The 22,088-nt window shown below is 36.6% G+C and overlaps 1 protein-coding gene across 1 annotated transcript in view; it reads right to left on the bottom strand.

Moving 5' to 3' along the window:
• Window positions 1–18,942, bottom strand: part of HEATR1 (HEAT repeat containing 1) — a gene marked incomplete at its 5' end in the record, with an annotated part of 39,880 nt that extends 20,938 nt beyond the window's left edge. Inside the window, 19 exons of the mRNA XM_039353038.1 lie at window positions 620–792; window positions 1,461–1,653; window positions 1,889–2,037; window positions 2,269–2,440; window positions 2,834–3,037; window positions 4,332–4,453; window positions 5,808–6,019; window positions 6,765–6,859; window positions 7,622–7,717; window positions 9,085–9,192; window positions 10,126–10,243; window positions 12,164–12,274; window positions 13,274–13,382; window positions 14,075–14,208; window positions 14,659–14,870; window positions 15,973–16,113; window positions 16,991–17,092; window positions 18,012–18,153; window positions 18,726–18,942. Coding sequence (XP_039208972.1) covers window positions 620–792; window positions 1,461–1,653; window positions 1,889–2,037; window positions 2,269–2,440; window positions 2,834–3,037; window positions 4,332–4,453; window positions 5,808–6,019; window positions 6,765–6,859; window positions 7,622–7,717; window positions 9,085–9,192; window positions 10,126–10,243; window positions 12,164–12,274; window positions 13,274–13,382; window positions 14,075–14,208; window positions 14,659–14,870; window positions 15,973–16,113; window positions 16,991–17,092; window positions 18,012–18,153; window positions 18,726–18,942 — 2,810 coding nt within the window. The remainder of the gene's footprint in view (window positions 1–619; window positions 793–1,460; window positions 1,654–1,888; window positions 2,038–2,268; window positions 2,441–2,833; window positions 3,038–4,331; window positions 4,454–5,807; window positions 6,020–6,764; window positions 6,860–7,621; window positions 7,718–9,084; window positions 9,193–10,125; window positions 10,244–12,163; window positions 12,275–13,273; window positions 13,383–14,074; window positions 14,209–14,658; window positions 14,871–15,972; window positions 16,114–16,990; window positions 17,093–18,011; window positions 18,154–18,725) is intronic.
• Window positions 18,943–22,088: the final 3,146 nt, after the last annotated feature.

The following is a 22,088-nucleotide window of genomic DNA, read 5'->3' as shown; positions in this document are numbered from 1 at the left end:
GAGCCATATAAAAGCTGCTTTCTCACAACCCTTTCCCGGGAAATCAAAACAAAAATGTATAATCCTGCAAAAATAAAAAAGCAGGGCAAAGCACAAGCCTATATGATTAGCATCCCATTCAGTTGGGTGTGAAATACTGCAGCTGTGTGGAGAACCTCATGCAAGAGAGGCAACTGGGAAGAAGAGTCCATGGATCAGTGGAAGAAAGGATGTTCTGCGTAAAAAAGTTTTCTGATCCTATTTGTAGTACCTCTTCAAAAAGTTCCTGCCAAAAATATCAGATTGTTGACAATGCTGAGCACGACTGTTCGCTGATCAGATCCTAAGTGAGGATGCCTCCAATCCCCCATTGCTCATTGCATGAAAGGCCAACAAGGCAAAATAATCTGTTCATCTTGGCCCGCAGGTCATGATAATTTACCATCTTCTCAAAGGAAATAGAAGATGGGCTCCTGAGGAGAAAATGCTTCCTAGTCTCTGATCCAACACTTGCTTCAATGGTCCTGACTCCCAACAGGCCACCAGAAGAGCTCTGAGGGTGTGATTCATCAGAAGGACACAAATATAGAAAATGGCAGATGCACATCAGGTAAAACATCATAATTTCACTTATGCTTACCTGGATAACGTAAGTTGAATCAGACATTATTTCCTCAGCTTTCTTCGTGAAACTCTGAAGCATGGGATGAAAAGTGGATTCTTCTACTCCACTTAAGGAATGGAGGCACTTGAGGGAAGCTCTTCGGACTTCACTCACAGGACTTCCCAAATTGATCAACAGAGATACAATTACTGGAAAGTGCAAGGAGGGACAACAGTTGTTGCTTTAGCAAAGTTCTAAATCAACTTAGATTCATTAACTACGCAGAATGAAAACTCCTATCCTGAGAAACAACTTTATTGAATTGCTGGAGAGAAGCAATCTGCCTACACTGTCCCAGCCACCATGAGGAACTTAGATCCTCAGACCTGAAAATGCTGAGCCCACCAAGGTCTTCTCTATTTTCTAATTCAAACACTTAACAACCCTTTGAAACAGTTAAAATCCTCAAAATTTAAAACCTGTGCAGTTATTTATTTTTATGAGCAAGTTTCTGCTATCTTTTCAGTCTGGACTTACCATTTTTTCCAAATGGTAAAAATTACAGAGATACCTCGGTAAATTAAAAGATGGTTAGAAGCTTTATTTATTTAAGTCTGATTATAACCTGAAAATAGAATGCCAAAGTCCTGGAGAAAAAATAAATAATTCTCCCTCTCTCCCCAACTCAATATAATAATACATGAAAGTAAATTTCTCTCCAAATAACTTAAAACTTCTTGTAAGGGTAGATAGCTTGAAACACAGGAAAGAAGTTGGTGCTGATTTCCCCCCTAATTTCTCTGGACAGTTTATAAGCTACAATAGATTAATGCTACAATAACCAGAGGGAAATATCCCAAAGGCCATCAGCCGGTACCTGGAGATGCAGTTGACACCAACTGCCTTTTTTTCTGCTCAGATTGAGATTCGAGCATGACACTTCCTATGTACAATGCCCGAGTTTGCAGCACAGCATCCATCACAAAGTTTAGCTGATTGCACAAGTTGTAGTTGTAAGTCCATAAAATGGAGAGAAATCTAAACTGATGCTCTGGTCCTTTCAAATGTGCCTTCAGATAATGATAAAAAGGAAGCGGTTAATATACAATTCTTTTGAGAGCCCATTTACCTTTTTTGGTGGCTTTGAAAAGAGACACACCCTCATTTCACTTCAACACACCCCATAATACAATCTCACTGTAAAATTTCAGCAAAATAAATTATTCAGAACTGCGTACATCAGAATAATAGCCAGAGGTTTTCTCTTGTCAAGATTGTACATTTATGTTTATGTACGAAATGTACCTCAAACAGAAGTCGCATCAGTGCCCGAAAATGACCAGCATAGAATCCCTCACTTGCACCTCTGATAACAACGTCAAATAGTCCCAACAGCAAGTGCAAATAATCTTTACTGTTTGAATTTAAAGTTTCAGGATTCCACCAGACTTCATCTGTAGAAATGCAAAGAAGTGGCAATTAGGGACTGTAGCAAAAGCATTTTCTGAAACTACACAAAACCAAACTAAATTATAGCAATCACTTTATTCAGGTTAAAATTGAGAGATGCTGATTATTTCTGTGTTTCAGAATTGCAAGATACAAGCAAATACTACTTCAGCAAGAAAAGTATCTGCATGGTTGATTTTTCAAATCTAACTTCTCCTGCAATAAAAAAAACATACCTTTCAAAAAGGAATTTGGAGAGACCAGGCCTTCAATAAAACTTCTCAACAAAATGAGGAACAGCATGGCATCTTCAAGGTCAACCGATGCCTGAGCGTTTAATTTTTTTGTATACGTTGATAACAGGTCCCGGAAAGATTCATTCCCAGATGGGAACTCAGAAGAATTGTTCTGAAGATGAAAAAGAATTCTGAGCTACTGCATTGTCAAGGAACATGAGGACCAAATACCTTTACTGGCCCTTAGATATTTCTAATCTTTCATAAATCACTAAGTATGGGAAGCTCACCAATTTTATTGTATCTTTGCTCCTTATTTTTTTTTTATGATTGTCACTACAATCTACTTCCTGTAATTGTCTTTCTCACCTTTAACTTCATCTCATCTCTTTAACATGTTTTGAAAATTGCAGGAGCCACTTTTTCCTACCGGAAGCTTATATCATGCAATATCTCTCCTAAATCAACAGAACTGAACTCAGTATACATACACAATTCTAAGAGTTGAAGGGGTAAAAAAGAGATTTCTGATTGAAGCTGCTATTTTAAAATTAAAAGTTCTCACCTCCTCTGAAGAACAGTTGTCTTTAAATCTGTCCATTTTTTTATTCAAAAAATAGAAGATCCTTAAAGCCAGGAATAAATAACAGTCTCCCATTTGGGAACAATTGCAACAAGACTGGACAAGAACAAAACTTATAATGTGGCCTGTTAGCTTCTGTTTTCCAGTAGGAGATTCCTTTTCAATAAGATTGATGAAGCCTTCCACCTTGAACAAGAATAACAACAGAGAGTCAGTTTCCATTATTCTTTTGAGGAATGGATTATTCTCATAACTGCCTAGCATTCTGCAAACATTTACCTTTTCTGTATCTTTATTTTTAAATGGGCTGTATGAAAACATTGGCTTTAATAAATAAAGTAAGCACATAAAGTTGTTATATTCCAGGTTAGATTGTAGGAGAATGTAATTCAGTACTCTATTTTGGCAAGCATGTTTTGAGCATGGGTCTGCTCAAAACAATCTGAAAGTTAATCCTGGAATGTGTTCTACTACAAAACTACAACTTTTCCCCCATTACAGGAAACTTTAATCCAAAAGTTCAACCAAGCACTTCATAGTTTTTTCTTTTCTTTTTCCTTTTTCACACTTCTAAACCACCCATCTCCCTCAGAGGGCTTTATCTAGAAAAGGAAATTTTCAGAGAGGAGAGCTTGTTTTCAGCAGCAACGGGCTACTTGCTCAAAATAATGCTCTCTACCCTTCCATCTTAAGACTATATAGTTAAATGCTTGAAATCGACAAAACACCATTCTGAACAATAGTTGTTGGGGGACCTGGGTGAGAAGATTTAATTGTACCACGGTCTGCTTGGGAGACTTCCACAAACCCCTTCTCAGGGAAAAAGGCAGAGGGGTTCATATCACGTGACCATATGCTTTGCAGAGAAACCTGTTCAGTTCTTTTTTCAAGTTTCTTTTCAATCAGCAATTGAGCCGAGGTGGCACAGCAATTAGAGTGCAGTACTGCAGGCCACTTTAGCTGACTGTGTTCAGCAGGTCAGCGGTTCAAATCTCACCGGCTCAAGGTTGACTCAGCCTTCCATCCTTCCGGAGTAGGTAAAATGAGGACCCAGATTGTTGGGGGCAATGTAAATATATACATACATTGCTTACTGGTGTACACCGCTTAGAGAGTGCTTCCACTTAAAGCGGTATATAAGTCTCATAAATAAATAAATGCAGCGTTATAGCTTGGCTGGATTATAAAGCGAATCTCTCAAGAGGTGCTACTTTAAGAACAGAATGTACCAAACTAGCTGATTCAAGGTTTGGTTCACGTGTACTCATTTTGCACGTTCTTTTGCATCAATGAAATATGAAAATTATGCATTTCTTACTAAACTGGAGTATCATTGTTTGAAATATCCTCCAACATGATGTAACCCACACAGAACGTCTGGCTGCTGGATTTTATTGTTATGTTTCTTATACTTTATTTAAAACTGCTGATCTGCGAATTCGAGAATTTTATAAGCAGGACATGTAAACTCCACACATACCATTTCTGACACGAAGGAAGAATCTTCTGAAATCAGGTTCTTGGACAAGAGGTCCAGCAGTCTGGCATTAGATGCGCCTGATAAGTCTCCTGACTTAGCTGAATTAATCACCTCTTGGAAAACTATTTCAGGAAATAACAACATAAAACAGAATGGGAAATCGAAGTGGGAGACTGGTTAAACCTTTTGAAATCACTGATGGCTACAGAGAGGGAAAGGTTTTAAAAGAATGTGTACTTTGATTTTAAAGTTCATTCATGGAAAAAAATCATTCAAGTTCATTCATGGAAAAAATGGAGGGTATCATTCTTCTCACAAACAACAACAAAAAAATGATACCACAGAATAACTATTTATTGAAAAAGTGCCTAAAATGTAGAAGTTTCAATAACATTACCCATAAATTGATAATATAGGTAGCCTTCAACTTGTAACTGGTTGTTTAATGACTGTTTGCAGTCACGACAACCTCAGAATGGGTGCTTCACGGCCTGTAAAGTGCTTCCCGCTATCTTACAAAGTTGCCCCCATCACATGACCGCTTTTCAGGTGCTTGACCTGATGCTAAGGACTGTTTGATCATCTGATCGTCATGTATAATTAATTTCTGACTTTCCTCAGAAAGTTGCAAATGGAGGAGAAGCACTCCAGCACACTGGAACAACAGACCTTAAATCTAGCAAAAACGCTAATCAATGCCATTGCTTTGAGCAATGTTTTATTTTAGTGAACACCATTGTCTCTGCCCCTTCGAACGGAAAAATACTAGCGAATGCCATCATTTCGTGATTGTTCTCTGCAGTGGATGGAGAGAAAGCCAGGTCTCCTGGGTGTGGTGGAGCACTTTCCCTGCCCCACCAGACATGGGAGACGTTAGCCCCCTTCCCAGTGCTTCGCTTAATAACCTGCATGGTCACTTAAAGGCCACAAGTGGGAGAGGCAGATTGTGTTCGTTGAGATAAATGGTCACATGGCTTTTGACTTAGCAATCACTTCGCTCAACGATTGAGATTCCAAGCCCCAATTATAGACGTAAGTGAAGGACTACCTGCACAATTCTGATTACTCAGATAAAAGACTGAATTCCAGCCCTCAACTATTGACTCCTAAACCTATTCAATTTTGGAGTGTGGTCTTCACTATACCACAAGTCAGAGGAAGCCCCTGAGCAAATGAGAATTGCATCTCTGGATCAGAATGATCCACTGTGAGCAACCACTGGAAAGTCATGTCATTTGGATTTTGTTTTGCTGCTTAATTTCAAACTTGCACAATCACAAATATGAAACAAAAGGTCGCCTTTTTTGACTTTTGCTTCTATTTTTTTTTCTTACAAAAACACTCTTAAATAACACAGAAAGAGAATTACAGTGACTCAGCCTCCCGTTAGGACAGGAGTGGGGAACAAGGGCCCTTTTATGACCTGTGGACTTCAACTTCTAGAATTCTGCCTCAGGAAAGAATTCAATTACTTACCATTTGGCCAACCTTTCAACAAAGGATGAAGAGAACAAAGACCGGACTCTGTTATGCAAACTGCCACTCTCCCTTCAGCAGATTTTAAATCATTGTTGGTTATGACCAGAAAAGGTAGCAATTGTAGGACTAACTGATTGAAGAGATCTTTATTTTCCTTAATAGTATCTACTTTCATTAAAAGGCATAATACCATTTCTAGAATTTTGCACCTAGCAAGTATATAGGAAGAAGAATGGATATGTTTAGATTACACTCCATAACCAAGATTGCACGCTGTAAAACACACTTTAACATTTTGTTATGATTGAACCTTTTGCGACAACAAAACATATTTCTATTACTCATGGTGCTGCCTGTGAAAGAGGAGACAATGTTCCCCTTTTAGATGGAGCCTGATATTAAAGGCAAAGTCATGTTGGAAGCAGGATAGACTATCTAACATATTTTTCCTTCCCTTGCAGTACAAAGACAGCAATAGAAACTAATAATTTACTTTTCTTTCATGGTGTTTAAAATTAGCCACAAGGGAACCACCATTGTTTAATGCCACCTTATCTCTTTGAACATTGAATATATTAATATGTTTATTATGTATATTTTTGCATTTTTTGAGGCAACGTTTTACTCTAAAACATAAATCTCAGATCATTTTTTAAAAATGTATAAATCTCAGGTCATATTAAATGGAAGAATATGTAACCATGTAACTTATGTAAATAGAAGAATATGTAACTAACTACCTCCATACACAGATTCTTTAATGAATTTGCTGCCAGAATAAAACAATATAATTATTACATTGACAACTATCTTACAAACATAGTTACAAGGTGAAAAAATAAATGGCATTTATTTATCTAATAATCTGAAAAAAAAAACCCAGCACTGGGTTTGGAAAAATTTCCCACTATTAATATAAAATTGAGACCGAATGATGTAAAAATTATCACCTACCATTTTTCATCCTTTAAGAGATCAGCTCTTTCAAACAGAGACAACAGACTGAGTCCAATTTGTTCACCAAATTTATTCAAACGAATCAAGGCACTCTAAAATAAAATTAACAAACAATACACAAAATTACATAAAATAGAGAAATATAATGCAGAATCCTACCCAAAAATATTCACAATATGTGTATTTTTAAAAAATAAAGTGTTTTTAAAATATAACATGAATGAGTCTAGTTATCAAAACAGACTTAGTGATTCTGGTTTCTATTTTAGATTTTACACATCTTAAGGATTTTTCTGTCTCCTAGAAAAAAAAATCTTACTTTGATGATACAGTTACAGCTTAGTGAGATTGAAACTAACCTGCTTGTCCAGAATAAGTTGAATATCTGATCCGTTTTCTTGGCTTCGAGTTTTCCCTCCTCAGATTTGTCTCAGGCAATATTAATTTAAAGCACTATTCTACATATTCAAATTTCCCTCTGACTGAAATTGGATTAATTCCCAAGTAAGAGAATACAGATTTTCAGTCAACAAAGGGAAGCAGGGAATCTGCTTTAACATGCTACCATAGGTGGACCCTAGTAATTCTTCTTTAGACAGGTGCCATGCCTGGGTGGTGCAGTCATCAAAATATTGGAACAGGCCTAAATGAGACATAGGTTCAAGTCCGCCCTCAGCAATGGAAACTCAATGGACACTATCACAGTCACTCTCTCTCATCTTCAGGGGGATAAAATGGGAGGGAATGTTGTGACTGAAGCTTCTGGAAGAAATTCTAACCAATGCAACAGCTAATTCATTGTTGACTAATTCAAAGTACCATATATTTTTATCTTCCAATGGATTAAGACTTACATCTAATGTATGAAGAGATGACATAACCACACCTAAATTATCATCTTTTAGTCGTGCTACAATTGCTTCTTCTATGAAAGAGTCATCAAAGCCCTCCTAAAAATAAAAATCATGAAGGAAACCAACGTTAAAAAGGTATCAAAATGTAATGTCATGAATTCACAATTTCTGGGAAAAATCCAACTTGTTTACATACAGACTTATTTAAATAATAATAATTATACATTGCATTAAATTATGAATCTGGGAATCACAGGAGTTATGGTTGCAACATTTATAAACCAGTTGGTCTAATGCAGTGATTCTCAACCTTTCTAATGCCGTGACCCCATAATACAGTTCCCCATGTTGTGGTGACCCCCAAGTGGGTGTGGCCACCAATAAGAGGGAGTAGGACAGCTAGGGAAAAGGAAAAAAAATGGTGGACAGCGTGGTTTGGCGACCCCCATGAAATGGTCGTTTGACCCCAAATGGGGTCCCGACCCACAGGTTGAGAACCACTGGTCTAATGGTTAAGACATCATGCTAGAAACCAGTTTGTTTTATCTTAACCATGAAAGCTGGCTAGGTGACTTTGAGTCAGTTATTCTCTCCCAGCCCAACCTACTTCATAGGGTTGTTGTTGTGTGGAAAATAGAAGTAGGGAGTATTAGGTATGTTTATCGCCTTGAGTTATTTTTTAAAAAATAATGAAGGCAGGATAAAAATAAATACATAAAAATAAGGCAATGTCAATCCTTCTTATACAGGGTAGCTGAAGACTGTCCTAGATTCTCATTTCTGCTTTTGTAGATATACATTATATACAGCGCATGGTAACTGGAAAGTACAAATGAGGACAGAGGTTTTTCTGACATTACCACTTTTGTAGTAGTGACCTACTCCAATTATTGCTCAAGTTTATAAAAGGTCATCTTTTATTTAGTCAACATGAAATAGTGGAAATGTAACAATGCTGTACAGACAGCTATGCAATGGAATGTACAGTTTAGATTCAATATAAAAGGAATGAGAATTTACTTTAGATTATTATAAAGAAGAGGTACAAAAATGATAATTTGGAGGCCATATGTTGCTTCAAGAGTGACTCCAGAGTGGATAGGGGCAAAATGTGTGGGTCCTTTTTGTTTTTGTTTTGTTTTGTTTTGTTTTCAGAATTGGAGGGACAAAATGGAAATTTTAAATCTTACACTTGCTTTTAAAGGTACCTATTTCACTCCTTAAAACATCTGAAAAACTCATCCGAAAATATGTCTCAACCTTACCCAAGTGCAGTTCTTAATATGACTTGCAAAACTTGGTGTGGTCCTCAAACTTATGAAAGTTGGATAATCCTGCTGCAAACACCCCTATTTTTTTCTCACTACTATTAAACAGGCACTTGCTGGCTTAATGAAAGCATATTAAACATTCAGGAAAAAATTAGAAATATGAAACAAATAAAGAGATTAAGGACAACCAACCTTTGATGTTTCAATTATTTCTTTCAAATGTTGAACAGCCAGGACTCTCACTGCTGGCTGTGAATGATTCAAACTAAGGAGCAGGGAGGTATTTGAATCTTCTAGAAACTAGGAATACAAGGTATAATCAATCAGGCTGCAGTCCTAACTCTGTTCCTCTGAAAGATCAGGGAGCTTATTTCTTAGTCGTTTTCTGTTCATAAATGTGCAACTACTATACATATAAACACAAAGACATACTTCAGGAAAAAAAACCCAGCAAATATATTGTTTATCTATACTGTAATTTGCTGTCAGTCTATATTCTCTACTACTGACTCTCTTTGTATATGAACCAAGACAAAGTAGTCAAACAGAGTTTCCCTTAAATTAATCAGGAAATATAACCAACTATTTTAAATTGGTTTATGGACCATGTACTGCTTTAAGTTTTTTTAAACTTTCTTTTCCAATTCATATATAGCATGTTTAAATGCTGAAACCTGACAGTAGATTACAGAGCACTTATTCAATTCATGCCAAACTCCAGGATTCTTACTGGCATCCTGTGTCAAAGGTGTGGCCAATTATTGATAAACTTTTGATGGTAATTTTGTCTACCAGTGATTTATAGGCAGTTAAGAGCAGCCTTTTTATAGCCTTTAGATGCAAACTAGATGGTCTATTGCAGGGGTGTCAAATTCCCGGCCTATGGGCCAGTTGCATCATGCAGAGGCCGTGCCCACCCCAGCTCTGGCAATGCAAAAAAAGTCACGATATGTCACGACACGTCACGTGATGCGGCGAGTTTGACACCCGTGGTCTATTGACATTATATCTCTATGACATCAGATTACATTTTAAAAAAAAAGTTCACATCATCACAACTTGACAACAAACTGTTCTAAATGTATCACAAGGCCATTTCTTTTTGTCAATATCGCTAAGAGAAAAGTCTATGATTAATTGTTTTATGAAATGCTCTAACTGGTCTTAATGCCAAAGTGTCAACAAATTAAAAAAGAAGAAATCTTAAACAATACAATCTTAGGATTGACTTACCTGATATTTACCACCACTCACTGAAAGAGAAATAAATTGGTGGAAAAGATCTTGCTCCTTCTGATTTTTGACATTCTTCAGATATTTCTCCAGTACCAAATCTAGTGTTCTAGAGTACCTGTGATAGGCAAAGAAAGCAATTCATACGGTATATTCTGGGAAAACCAAGCATGGTTCTTTATATATAGTTTTATAGTTATGTTGTATGCCTAGTATATGCTACCCAGAGTCACTTTTTCATGAGAAATTGTTAATACCTTATAAATGTCTTGAGTCATTTGTAAAAAGACTAAAGGTGGGATAAAAATAAACAAACACATATTTTACACAAGACTACCAAAACTTTGCAAGGTCAGCTTTCTTGTACAAGATCTCAGCAACCAGAGAAGCCATTTGTGGAATTCTTGAAGATGCCACATTATTAATTGTTATTTTCAAGAATCTTTACATTACATATTTCAGGTAAGATAAATCTACTTTCAGACTATTAATAAAATAAACTCAGTGTAGACAGTTTTATGGATTTAAGAGATCAGAAAGCAAAGGATTGACCTAGAAAAAGAAGCGCTGACAGAAACTGAAAGAAACTTCTTCATTCCTTAGAGGTTTGTGTGACAGTCTAATTCTGAAGCTCTAAAACCTTCCTGGTTAGGAGAGCTGTGAGGCTATTAATAATTGTTATGGTTTGGTGCTGAATAAATTTTAACTTGCTGGTTTGGAATTATTTATTACTATAAGACACTTCTAGTATTTTAATATCAGTTTTGAGTTGTAGTTTTTTCAACATTTTTCTATGCAATATTTCAATTTTCTGTTGTTAAGTTACCATGAAATTCTTAATAGGATATTTATTTATTTTAAAGTAAATTAAAAATGATTGAAGATGTATAAACTGAAGAAAAATATAAGGGATTGGACCCTATCTTCTGATTCTCACTGTACTGTTTATTTGTTTACATATTTATTTACACCGATTACTGCCCAGTTTCTGAGACTTTGTGTGGCATTAAGAACAAAAAAACATATATTAAACAACAACCCAGTAAAAAGGTAGACCAAATGTTATGTTCCATAATTGGAGTCACACATGGAAATCGGTTAAGTCTGAGTACAAAAATTCTAAACCTGGTTTTCAGCAGCAGAGTAACATCTTAGTATCTTCTAAGAATTTTTTCATCAGACTAGAACTGAAATTGGTATGGGGTAGCTCACAATGCAAATAGAAGACTCAGGTGTAATTATTTTATTTTTCTGAATAAGATGACTGAAATTCAAATTTCATGGCCTACTTTGATTTACTTCTGAGATTTGCTTTGAAATGGGTAGATAACGGGGATGTGGAAAATACTTTTGAGCGCAAACTATAACAAGAATTCCACAGAATTTTTTTTGAGAATGGAACATAATGCAACTTGACTAAAGGACTCTCTTGCATCTTGCCCTAAAGTTGTAGGTTTTTTTTAACCTGCCTTGGCCAGCATAACAACTTGAGTTAGTTGAGGCCAGATATTATTTATGTTATATATTAAATTTAATTTAAATTTATTAAATTAAATTATTTAAATTTTTATGATGCCCATCTTCTATATAGGGTGACTCAGGGCAATTTATGAGTTATAAACATTAAAACATATTAACCTATTAAAACTAGGCAGATTAAAAATTTTAAATTACAACTGAGGAATCAATGTGACTTTGGCTTTGCACTTAGGGATCAGGAAAGTAGTGAGACTTGCTGTACCGGGACAACCGCTGCTGTGGAGGGTCAGCCTGGATTTGACTTTCTACTTCTAGATTCTATTCATTCTTCATATGGAGCAGAATCTGTTTTGACCAAGAAAGTTGAAGCAGCAGTATATGTACCCTCGAACAGGCTTGAAATAACTTGGGAATAAAACATTAATTAGTTGACTTCACCTATATTTTGACCTCTTTTTAATATTATCTTAATAAAGGCTAATTTTGATTTATTTGGCCTAGGAATAAATACTTTGTTGCCATCCCTAGTAAGAATGTGGAATAAAATCTTTTTACTTACTTTCTTTCAAAAAGTCTGATTAGAGGAAGTAACTCTTTATTAATTTCAGCTATTTTGGCAGGATCAGAACCACTCTTTACACCATAGGAAATATAATCCTCCAGAAACTTACTGAAATTGGAAAAAAAAGGAAATAATTATTTCTTTACAGAGAACTAATATTGTTTTTCACAACTCCCTCAAAGAATGTGAAAACTTAATATTATAGACATTTTATGAAATACTGCTTTTGTTTATGTATCCAATCTGTACACAAACGTTATCTATCTACATATCACCACTACCCTTCCAGCAATGACCAAAATATGTCTTACCTAATTTTATTTAACAAAATAATAATAAACACATAAAAAGGCTGAAATTAAAATAGGCTTCCAATTTCCAAGTGACAGATTTTGGAACAGAACAGGCCCAACAGAAGAGATTATCTATAGCTCAGGGCTAAACTATGGACTCCTTGGTGCTCTCTGAACTTGGTTGTCTGCTTGCGGACATTTCAGTATCCAACTGGATAACATCATCAATGCTAGTTGAATGTGGGGTTTGCTCGCTGTTTATGTACAGTAGTTGCCCTACCAATGGTGAAGGGGTGTGTAGTTCACTCCTTGGTAATTCCTTGATTAGGGTATTTTGTTAGATTGTGTAGTGTTAATTCCTGTTTATCTAGGTGTTGTTCCCTGGAGAGAATGTGTTCCCATCTGTTTCCCTCTTAGCTTTTTCATTGTCTCTTTTGACTGGAATGTAAATGTAGTTAATTTTGTCAGTTATAGCTAGCAGCTGCAAGCCAGCTATCCCAGTACTAGCTGAACATTACAAAGGGTGGAGGAGTGGGAAAAGAAAATCATGGTCACGGTCATACGATTTCCCACTTAATGACCTCTGTCTGTCTCAACTGTGGTCACCAAACAAGGACTACTTGCATATATAAACAAAAGCCCCACCTCCCCAATAATTTTTAGAAGTAAGAATTGGTCCCGAGAGGGGGGTAAAAAAGGAAATACTGGTCTACAACACTTAACTAATAGAATCCTACAGTATACCTGACAAATTCCATTGTGACATAAAACCTGGAGATATGAAATCATGACTTATTAAAAGACTGCAGCTTACCAGGCCAATAAATGATCCAAATCTTTTTCTAGTGGTATAGTTGTAAGTATAGCTTCCAGTTGTTTAATGTAGATTTGATTATCAATTGTGTTGGATCCTTCTTCCATCTCTGAAAACAAGTACATGCCATAAAGAAATAATGACTGTCTCTGAAACATTCTGATTCAACCATCCCCAGTGTTTATCATTTAGGACAGCAAAATGTAACTCTTTCTTTCCTGTGTTATTTGAAGTCGGGTGCTATAACGCCAACAAGCCCCTTACTTTGTTCTGACTGATTCAAAGAATCATGTTTCTAAAAGGAGCAAAATCTCGTTAACAGAACCTAAGAACACCACTACAGTCCTGTTGGATCAGGCCAAGGCTCATCCAGCATTTTGTGGCTCAGTATGACTAACCGGATGGCTCTAGAATTCTTGCCAGCAGAAATCAGAGACATATCACTATCACTCTCCCATTTACCTGCAACTGATATTTTGAAGATACAGCCTTCAACTTGAAATTAACACTGAATCTACAAAACAAGAATTCCTCCGTGAATTTGGCCAATTTCTTTTTAAAGCCATCTGGGTGAGGGGCTATCACTGTGTTACCACTTATGGTAATAAATTCCAGAAGTTAATTATCTACAGCTTTCTTCTGCTTATATTAAGTCTCTCAGTGAGTTTCAGTCTTAGTGTTTTGAGAGATGGAGAAAAATGCCTCTTTGTCTTCTTTCTCCATGCCATGCATGGTTTTATATTTGTTATGTATACAATGAAATGATATATAAGTGAAAAGACAGAGCACAGATGAACATACCTGCTTTTCCATAAATAACTGAATGAACTAAGTGGGGCAGGAGATAATGTAAAATTGGACTGACATCGTGAGCTGATGAAATTTCATGAAGAGTAGCAATCAGATTGGGTATATTACACAGATGAACATATGGTCTGCATAAGAACACAAAGTAGTTAATGGGACCTCCTAGAACAGCAGGAAATTGTCAACATGATCCCTTAAAAGAGGAAATCCCTGATGTTAAGGAATGTGCCCTTCCACAAATACCCCAAGGTATCTTAAAGACTTGTTTCTAGAGTAAAGTTTACAAATATGAAAATGCTTCCATAAATTCAGTAATGAAATGCATTTTAAGTAAACCAAAAGCTGAATTTTCTATTAAATATCTTAGTGTCAAACCTCAGATATATCCATAATTTACTTTTTGATTTTATCTGTAATCCCCACTAATAGAGAAAACTAACTGCATGTTAATCAAAGAATGCAAGCACAGAACAATAAATTGCACCAAATACAGTTTTTTTTAAAAAACTATTTCACTTTGCTGATGACAGAAAAACACATTCCCCCCCACCCACACAAAATACACTCATTTGCCTTACTTTTCTCCAAGTCCTTCTTCCTTCTGGCTCTGTAGAAGGACAATCAAGCAGCATAGCCCATCTTTGACAAGAGAGGGTATCTTGGTCAAAGTCTTACTAATCAGTAACATCAACGAACGAACCAGTGATTGTTCCATTGTTACCCTTACAGTTAACTGACAGATGATCATATATGTTGCAGCTCTGAAATCCACCAAGGATGATTTCAAACCCTATAGTGAGGAAAAGGAGCAAAAGTATGTTTGGTAGTTTAAGTATAAGGTCTTTGAAAGTAATATTGCATAGCATGTCATAAAAGATTTAGATCTATACAAATAGCACTAGATAATAGGGAAGACCCAGGATTTTCAAAAATACATCTATCTTTGCTTATTGGTTATAGAAAACCTCTGGAGTATAGACCAAAATAGCAAATTAATATAGACTACGGGACTAACTAACATGTTCAAAATTGGTAAATACACCTAGATTGCACTGTCTCACTTTATTTAACTTATACGCAGAATATATAATGAGAAATGCAGGACATAAAGAAATAGAAATTGGAATTGAAACTGTCAATAGAAACAACCTCAAATACACTAATTGTTATCACTTTGATGGTTCAAAATTAAAAATTGAAAAACGTATAACTTGTAATTAAATTTTTTAATTTCTCCTCTGAGATTGTATTATATAAGCATATGCAATTCAAATATGAGGAAAATATAAAATATTTATAGGAAACTAGTTGTCATGGTTCCCACAGATGGAACTCTTCAACGAACTTTGAGGCATTGTTTACCTTAAAGATTCTTTATTTGAGTAGCATAGCATTGGCACTAACACAATCTAAGCCAAAAACTGGATTCCCCTCCCCTGAGCACATAATATCAAAGCACAATTCCCTCCTCCAATTAACAGTCATAAATTACATTCTCCAATTAGTTTGAAATGCAGGCTCTCCCTCCATTTCTCCAGCCCCACACAAAGTCCAGTATTATTATGTCTGTCTAAACTCTCATGCACATTCCTCCCACCCCCTAGCATCATCTAACACTAAAAGTAAAACAAAAGAAGAAAATGGTTGCATCTCTAACTTGTCAAAGCAAAAACATCCAATGTTAGCAGCGTTGACACTAGTAACAGTTAATAAAGATTATTGATCAAATCAGATGTTCAATTTCATGTCATAGTGCATCTTCTGCAAGCTATGGAAACTTCAACAGTCCTTTCCCTCATGCCCAGCATTCATTTGTTCTCATTCCCAAAAATGTCCTGTAGCAACTGAAAGAGAAAGATTAACTGTTGCAAGGAAAGTTGATGATCAGGTACCTTTTGGATATATGGAAGCAATCTGGAGACAAGGGTGTCTGTGACATTTGCTATGGCCCCAAGAGCAGACACAATTGTAGAAGCATAAAAAGTCAGCAGGACTCTCATCTGTGATGAACTCCCTGGGTATTGTGAAAAGACCTGGAAAAAAGAAAACATAAATTTGGAATAGGGATAGTGTAAATAGTGGCGAGGGAGGGAGATAGGAAGGAAGGAAGGAAGAAGGGAAGGAAGGAAGAAAGGAAGGAAGGAAGGAAGGTCAAACCATACATTATTTTTATAAGCACAATAACTTTTCTCTATTCACACACTGAGTTCATCCACCAGTGTGATGTGATGGTAAACATAATGGAGCATAAAAAATGCAAGTTGAAGTCTACTCTTAGCTGTGGAAGCTTATTAGGTGACTTGGACCAGCTACTCTCTCAGCTACTCTATCTATTTTCTGTGGGGAAAATGGGAAGAGGATACACTATGAATGCCACCTTGAGCTCCTATACAGGCAAGATAAAAATCTAATCAACAATCACATGAGTAAGGGAAATGATGAGTTGTATATAGGTCCCATAAGAAGTACAAGGTGAGGCAGTACAGAATTGTACCCGGTGGAATATGAATACATACAGGCAATATTACTGCATGTTTGAATGATGAATACTACTTCTGTGTTTAAAGTTAGGAATTCAAAAGAGAAATAACCTCATGTAGGAGAGAAAAAAATCATGCTGGCCTGGCTAAATATGTCTGTAGTTTGACAATTTAATAATTTTCAGGATGGCTACTCAATTAATTTCTGTGTCCTAATTGTGTGTGTGTGTTGTGTGTGTGTGTGCGTATGTGAGAGAGAGAGAGAGAGAGAGAGAGAGAGAGAGAGAGAGAGAGAGAGAGAGAGAGAGAGAGTGAGAGAGAGAGAGAGAGGAAGAGAGACAGACAAACAGACAGACACAGACACACAGAGAGACACACAGAGACAGAGACTGACTATCACACTGGCAGTGCACTGGAACAGTTCACCAACCTTTACAGATTTAGTCACTAGGTTGCATAGGAAATCCATGAAACCCAAATCTTTGTGGCAGTGTGTAATCAAAGTTCCTCGTGCAAGAGGGACTCCTGGTTTCTATGAGAGTGTGAGAGCCAAAAAGAAGAAAGATAAATAAATATGTTCCTCAACCTTAGCATCTTTCAGATGTGCAAGTCTTCAGATCCCAGAATTCCCCACTCAGCATATGTTGGAGAATTCTGGGAGTTGAAGTCCACATATCTTGAAGTTGCTAAACTGAACTAGATAATCAATTTTAAAAACAGAGATACAGCTCATGATATTTAATTCAGAAATTCAAAGTTAATTTAAGCACATATATTTTCCAAACCAAAGTTATTTTTTCTATGCTTTTACCCATACATTCATATACTCAGAAACAATCCTATGCTTTTTATATGAAATTGGAACTAATAGCTTGTATTTATACATATTATTCCAAAAGTATTTACTTACACATTTTACTTCACGTATAAATGTACAATACGTATCAGGAGACAGAAAATCCAAAAATTAGTTTAAAGAAACCTCAGATTCAAAGTGCCAGCAATGAAGATCACTGGGTACCCTATCTCAAATAACTGTCCTAAATTTTTTATTTTACAGAGTGATATGTCTCAGCATATATAGTATGCTGCTATGATCTGTTAAAACACAGTAATAATGATTACTAATAAATAATTCAGTCACAAATTAAAAATATAAGTGGGAATATTTTTACTTGAAAAACTGTCAATTGAATGGTCAGCAATCATAAAACATTGAACATAAAAAAGATTTATAAAGCAGAAAACAAAACAAGAAAGTATCTATAAGAACAATGATCCAAATCAATAGATTTCAAATTGATTTGTTGTAGTATACTTTGTATTTAAGGAAAAATATCTAATAAACAAAAGAGACAGGCACACAAGTACAAATGCTTCACAGAAATACTATATAATGCGCAACAGCATTATATATAGGTGACTTCATATATTGCCTTTCACTACTTTACCTGAATTGGATGCAACCAATGCCATTTATGAGTTGAGTCGCTAATTTTTAAAAGTTGAATAACTCGCACAAACAACTTTGTCTCATGGTAGGGCAATACACAGCCAATCAAACTGTCTTGATTATACAAATGAATATGAAACCTACATCAGAACACACAATTAGATAAAGAGGTTATGATGTTAGATAATTATGGACCTAATATGATATAATCTATGATACTGAACTGCTAAACCTTCATCTTTGCACTGGTATTTTTCTCCTTAAAATCCTTTAAAATAGTTCTGGAGCCCTGATGGGCTGGGTTTTTTTTTTTTAATTTAAGAGAACTTGGTGAGTAGAGGCCACTTGCCTCGTGAGAATTAAAACTAGGAGGATAGGTAAAGTCGTTGGTGAGAAACACAGAGTATATGATGTGCAAGAACATTTCAATTTAATAAATAGGAATGGGAAGATTAGAAAAGAAGAAAAAAACATGAGGAGAAAAATACTTTGGAACCAGTTTGGCTTGATGGAGAAAGGAAATGCTATTCTTAACTACACTCATGATGAAATATCACCAAATCCAAAAACTGGGCCATACATAATAGGTGTTTACAGTGGTTCCCAGTACTATTTCCTAAATCAACATACCCTGGGAATGCTCTGAGAGGCTTGAATCTATGGACGTCCACGCAACAAGCAGTAAGATATCAGAGAAGCATGAATAAATTACCTGTGAATCAGCCACTCAAGGCACTTCTGTGCTGGCTTAAGCATGAAATATGGAGACAAGTGAATCAGGAACAATGAAATATTTTGATCTAGCTGCTGGTTTACTGCTTTAGTTTGGACACTGCGTTCCAAACCTTTAGATATTTGACTGAAAAGGGTTGTCTCAAATATCTCAAAGGACGGATCAATCCCAATCAGCTCTTCCAGGCCAGTGCACCCTGTGAAAGTTATCAAAATAGTTTTACCAATTAACAGAGTTTTTTATTCTAACATTTCTTGGAAATGAAGTTGTGTGGATGACATAATTCTAACACATAAACTTAAAAGAACTGCAGGTTGACATAACTAAGCTTACAAATCAGGTCCTATTTAATTATCAAAACGCAGAACAAATCTAGAGCTGCCCAAACTACTATTATATTAAATTTATAATTTTAATATACTAGGAACTTACCTATAAAGATTTAACTCATATATATTTATTAAGCTTACTACATAATGTTATCTTCTCTGAAAACCAAGTATTTTTCAATCAATAACCTCGTACAGACCACAAGCTTATTATAAATTGCTATTTACAGAATACTCTTTATGGATTACTGCCTTGTCGTGGCGAAGGGGCTTGCCTAACTCAATGAAGCTATAAGCTATGCCGTGCAGGGCCACCCAAGATGGACAGGTTATAGCAGAGAGTTCTGACAAAATGTGATCCACTGGAAAAGGAAATGGCAAACCACTCCAGTATCTTTGCCATGAAAACCCTATGGACAGTACTAAAAGGAAAAAAGATATGACGCTGGAAGATGAGCCCCTCAGGTCGGAAGGTGTCCAATATGCTACGGGGGAAGAGCAGAGGGCTAGTACTAGTAGCGCCAGAAAGAATGAAGCGACTGGGCCAAAGCCGAAAGGACGCTCAGCTGTGGATATATCTGGTGGTGAAAGGAAAGTCCAATGCTGTAAAGATTTTTTCTCCATAGGAACTTGGAATGTAAGATCCATGAATCAAGGCAAGCTAGACTTAGTCAAAAAAGAGATGACAAGACTGAACATCGACATCTTAGGAATCAGCGAACTAAAATGGACAGGAATGGATGAATTTAACTCAGATGACCATCAGGTATACTACTGTGGGCAAGAATCCCTCAGAAGAAATGGAGTAGCCTTCATAGTCAATAAAAGAATAGGAAGAGCAATACTGGGATACAATCCCCAAAATGACAGAATGATCTCAATTCGAATCCAAGGCAAACCATTCAATATCACAATAGTCCAAATCTATGCCCAACCACTGGTGCTGAAGAGGATGAAATTGACCAGTTTTATGAAGCCCTACAGCACCTTATAGAATTAACACCAAAAAATGATGTCCTTATCATCATGGGGGATTGGAATGCTAAGGTAGGAAGCCAAAAAATAACCGGAATAACAGGCAAGTTTGGCCTTGGAGTACAAAATGAAGCAGGGCACAGGCTAATAGAATTTTCTCAAGAGAATAGGATGGTCATAACAAACACTCTTTTCCAACAACCCAAGAGACGGCTCTACACATGGACATCACCAGACGGTCAACATAGAAATCAGATTGACTATGTGCTCTGCAGCAAAGATGGAGAAGCTGTATACAGTCAGTAAAAACAAGACCAGGAGCTGACTGTGGCTCAGATTATGAGCTTCTCGTTGCAAAGTTTAGGCTTAAATTGAAAAAAGTAGGGAAAAGCACTAGGCCACTCAGGTATGAACTAAATCATATTCCTGATGAATATACAGTAGAGGTGACAAATAGATTTAAGGAACTGGATCTGATAGACAGAGTGCCTGAAGAACTATGGATGGAAGTTCGCAACATTGTACAAGAGGTAGCAACTAAAACCATCCCAAAGAAAAAGAAATGCAAGAAAGCAAAATGGCTGTCTGAGGAAGCTTTGCAAATAGCTGAGGAAAGAAGGGAAGCGAAAGGCAAGGGAGAAAGAGAAAGATACACCCAATTGAATGCAGAATTCCAGAGAGTAGCTAGAAGAGATAAGAATGCCTTCTTAAATGAACAGTGCAAAGAAATAGAAGAAAACAACAGAATAGGGAGGACCAGAGATCTCTTCAAGAAAATTGGAGATATGAAGGGAACGTTTCATGCAAAGATGGGCATGATAAAGGACCAAAATGGCAGAGACCTAACAGAGGCAGAAGAGATTAAGAAGAGATGGCAAAACTACACAGAAGAACTATACAAGAAGGAGCTTAACATCCCAGATAACCACAATGAGATGGTCATTGACCTCGAACCAGACATCCTAGAATGTGAAGTGAAATGGGCCTTAGAAAATCTGAGCAACAACAAAGCTAGTGGAGGTGACAGTATTCCAGCTGAGCTATTCAAAATCTTAAAAGACGATGCAGTAAAAGTGCTACACTCAATTTGCCAGCAAATTTGGAAAACTCAACAGTGGCCACAGGATTGGAAAAGGTCAGTTTACATTCCAATTCCAAAGAAAGGCAATGCCAAAGAATGATCAAACTATCGCACCATTGCACTCATTTCACATGCTAGTAAAGTTATGCTTAAAATCCTACAAGCTAGACTCCAGCAGTATGTGGATCGAGAACTACCAGAAGTACAGGCAGGATTTCGAAGAGGCAGAGGAACTAGAGATCAAATTGCCAACATACGCTGGATCATGGAGAAAGCTAGGGAGTTCCAGAAAAACATTACTTCTGCTTCATTGATTATGCTAAAGCCTTTGATTGTTGTGGATCACAACAAATTGTGCAAGTTCTTAAAGAGTATGGGAGACCAGGGACATCTCATTGTCTCTTGAGAAACCTATATGCGGGTCAAGAAGCAACAGTGAGAACTGGAAAGGAACCACTGATTGGTCCAAAATTGAAAAAGGAGTCCGGCAAGGCTGTTGTATACTGTCGCCCTGCCTATTTAACTTATATGCAGAGCACATCATGAGAAAGGCAGGGCTGGATGAAACAAAAGTTGGAATTAAGATTGCTGGGAGAAATATCAACAACCTAAGATATGCAGATGATACCATCTAATGGCAGAAAGTGAAGAGGAACTAAAGAGCCTCTTGATGCGGGTAAGAAGGAGAGTGCAAAAGTTGGCTTGAAACTCAACATTAAGAAAACCAAAATCATGGCATCCGGCCCTCTCAATTCCTGGCAAATAGATGGGGAAGAAATGGAGGTAGTGACAGATTTATTTTTCTGGGCTCCAAGATCGCCTCAGATGGGGACTGCAACCGAGAAATTAAAAGACGCTTGCTCCTGGGGAGGAAAGCTATGGCAAATCTAGGCAGCATACTAGAAAGCAGAGACATCAGCCTGCCAACAAAAGTGCGTATAGTCCAGGCCATGGTTT

Source organism: Crotalus tigris, unplaced genomic scaffold (assembly GCF_016545835.1).
Source record: "Crotalus tigris isolate CLP2741 ecotype Arizona unplaced genomic scaffold, ASM1654583v1 scf7180000018486.1709376, whole genome shotgun sequence".
NCBI lineage: Eukaryota > Metazoa > Chordata > Lepidosauria > Squamata > Viperidae > Crotalus > Crotalus tigris.
This window is presented reverse-complemented; position numbering and strand designations above follow the sequence as displayed.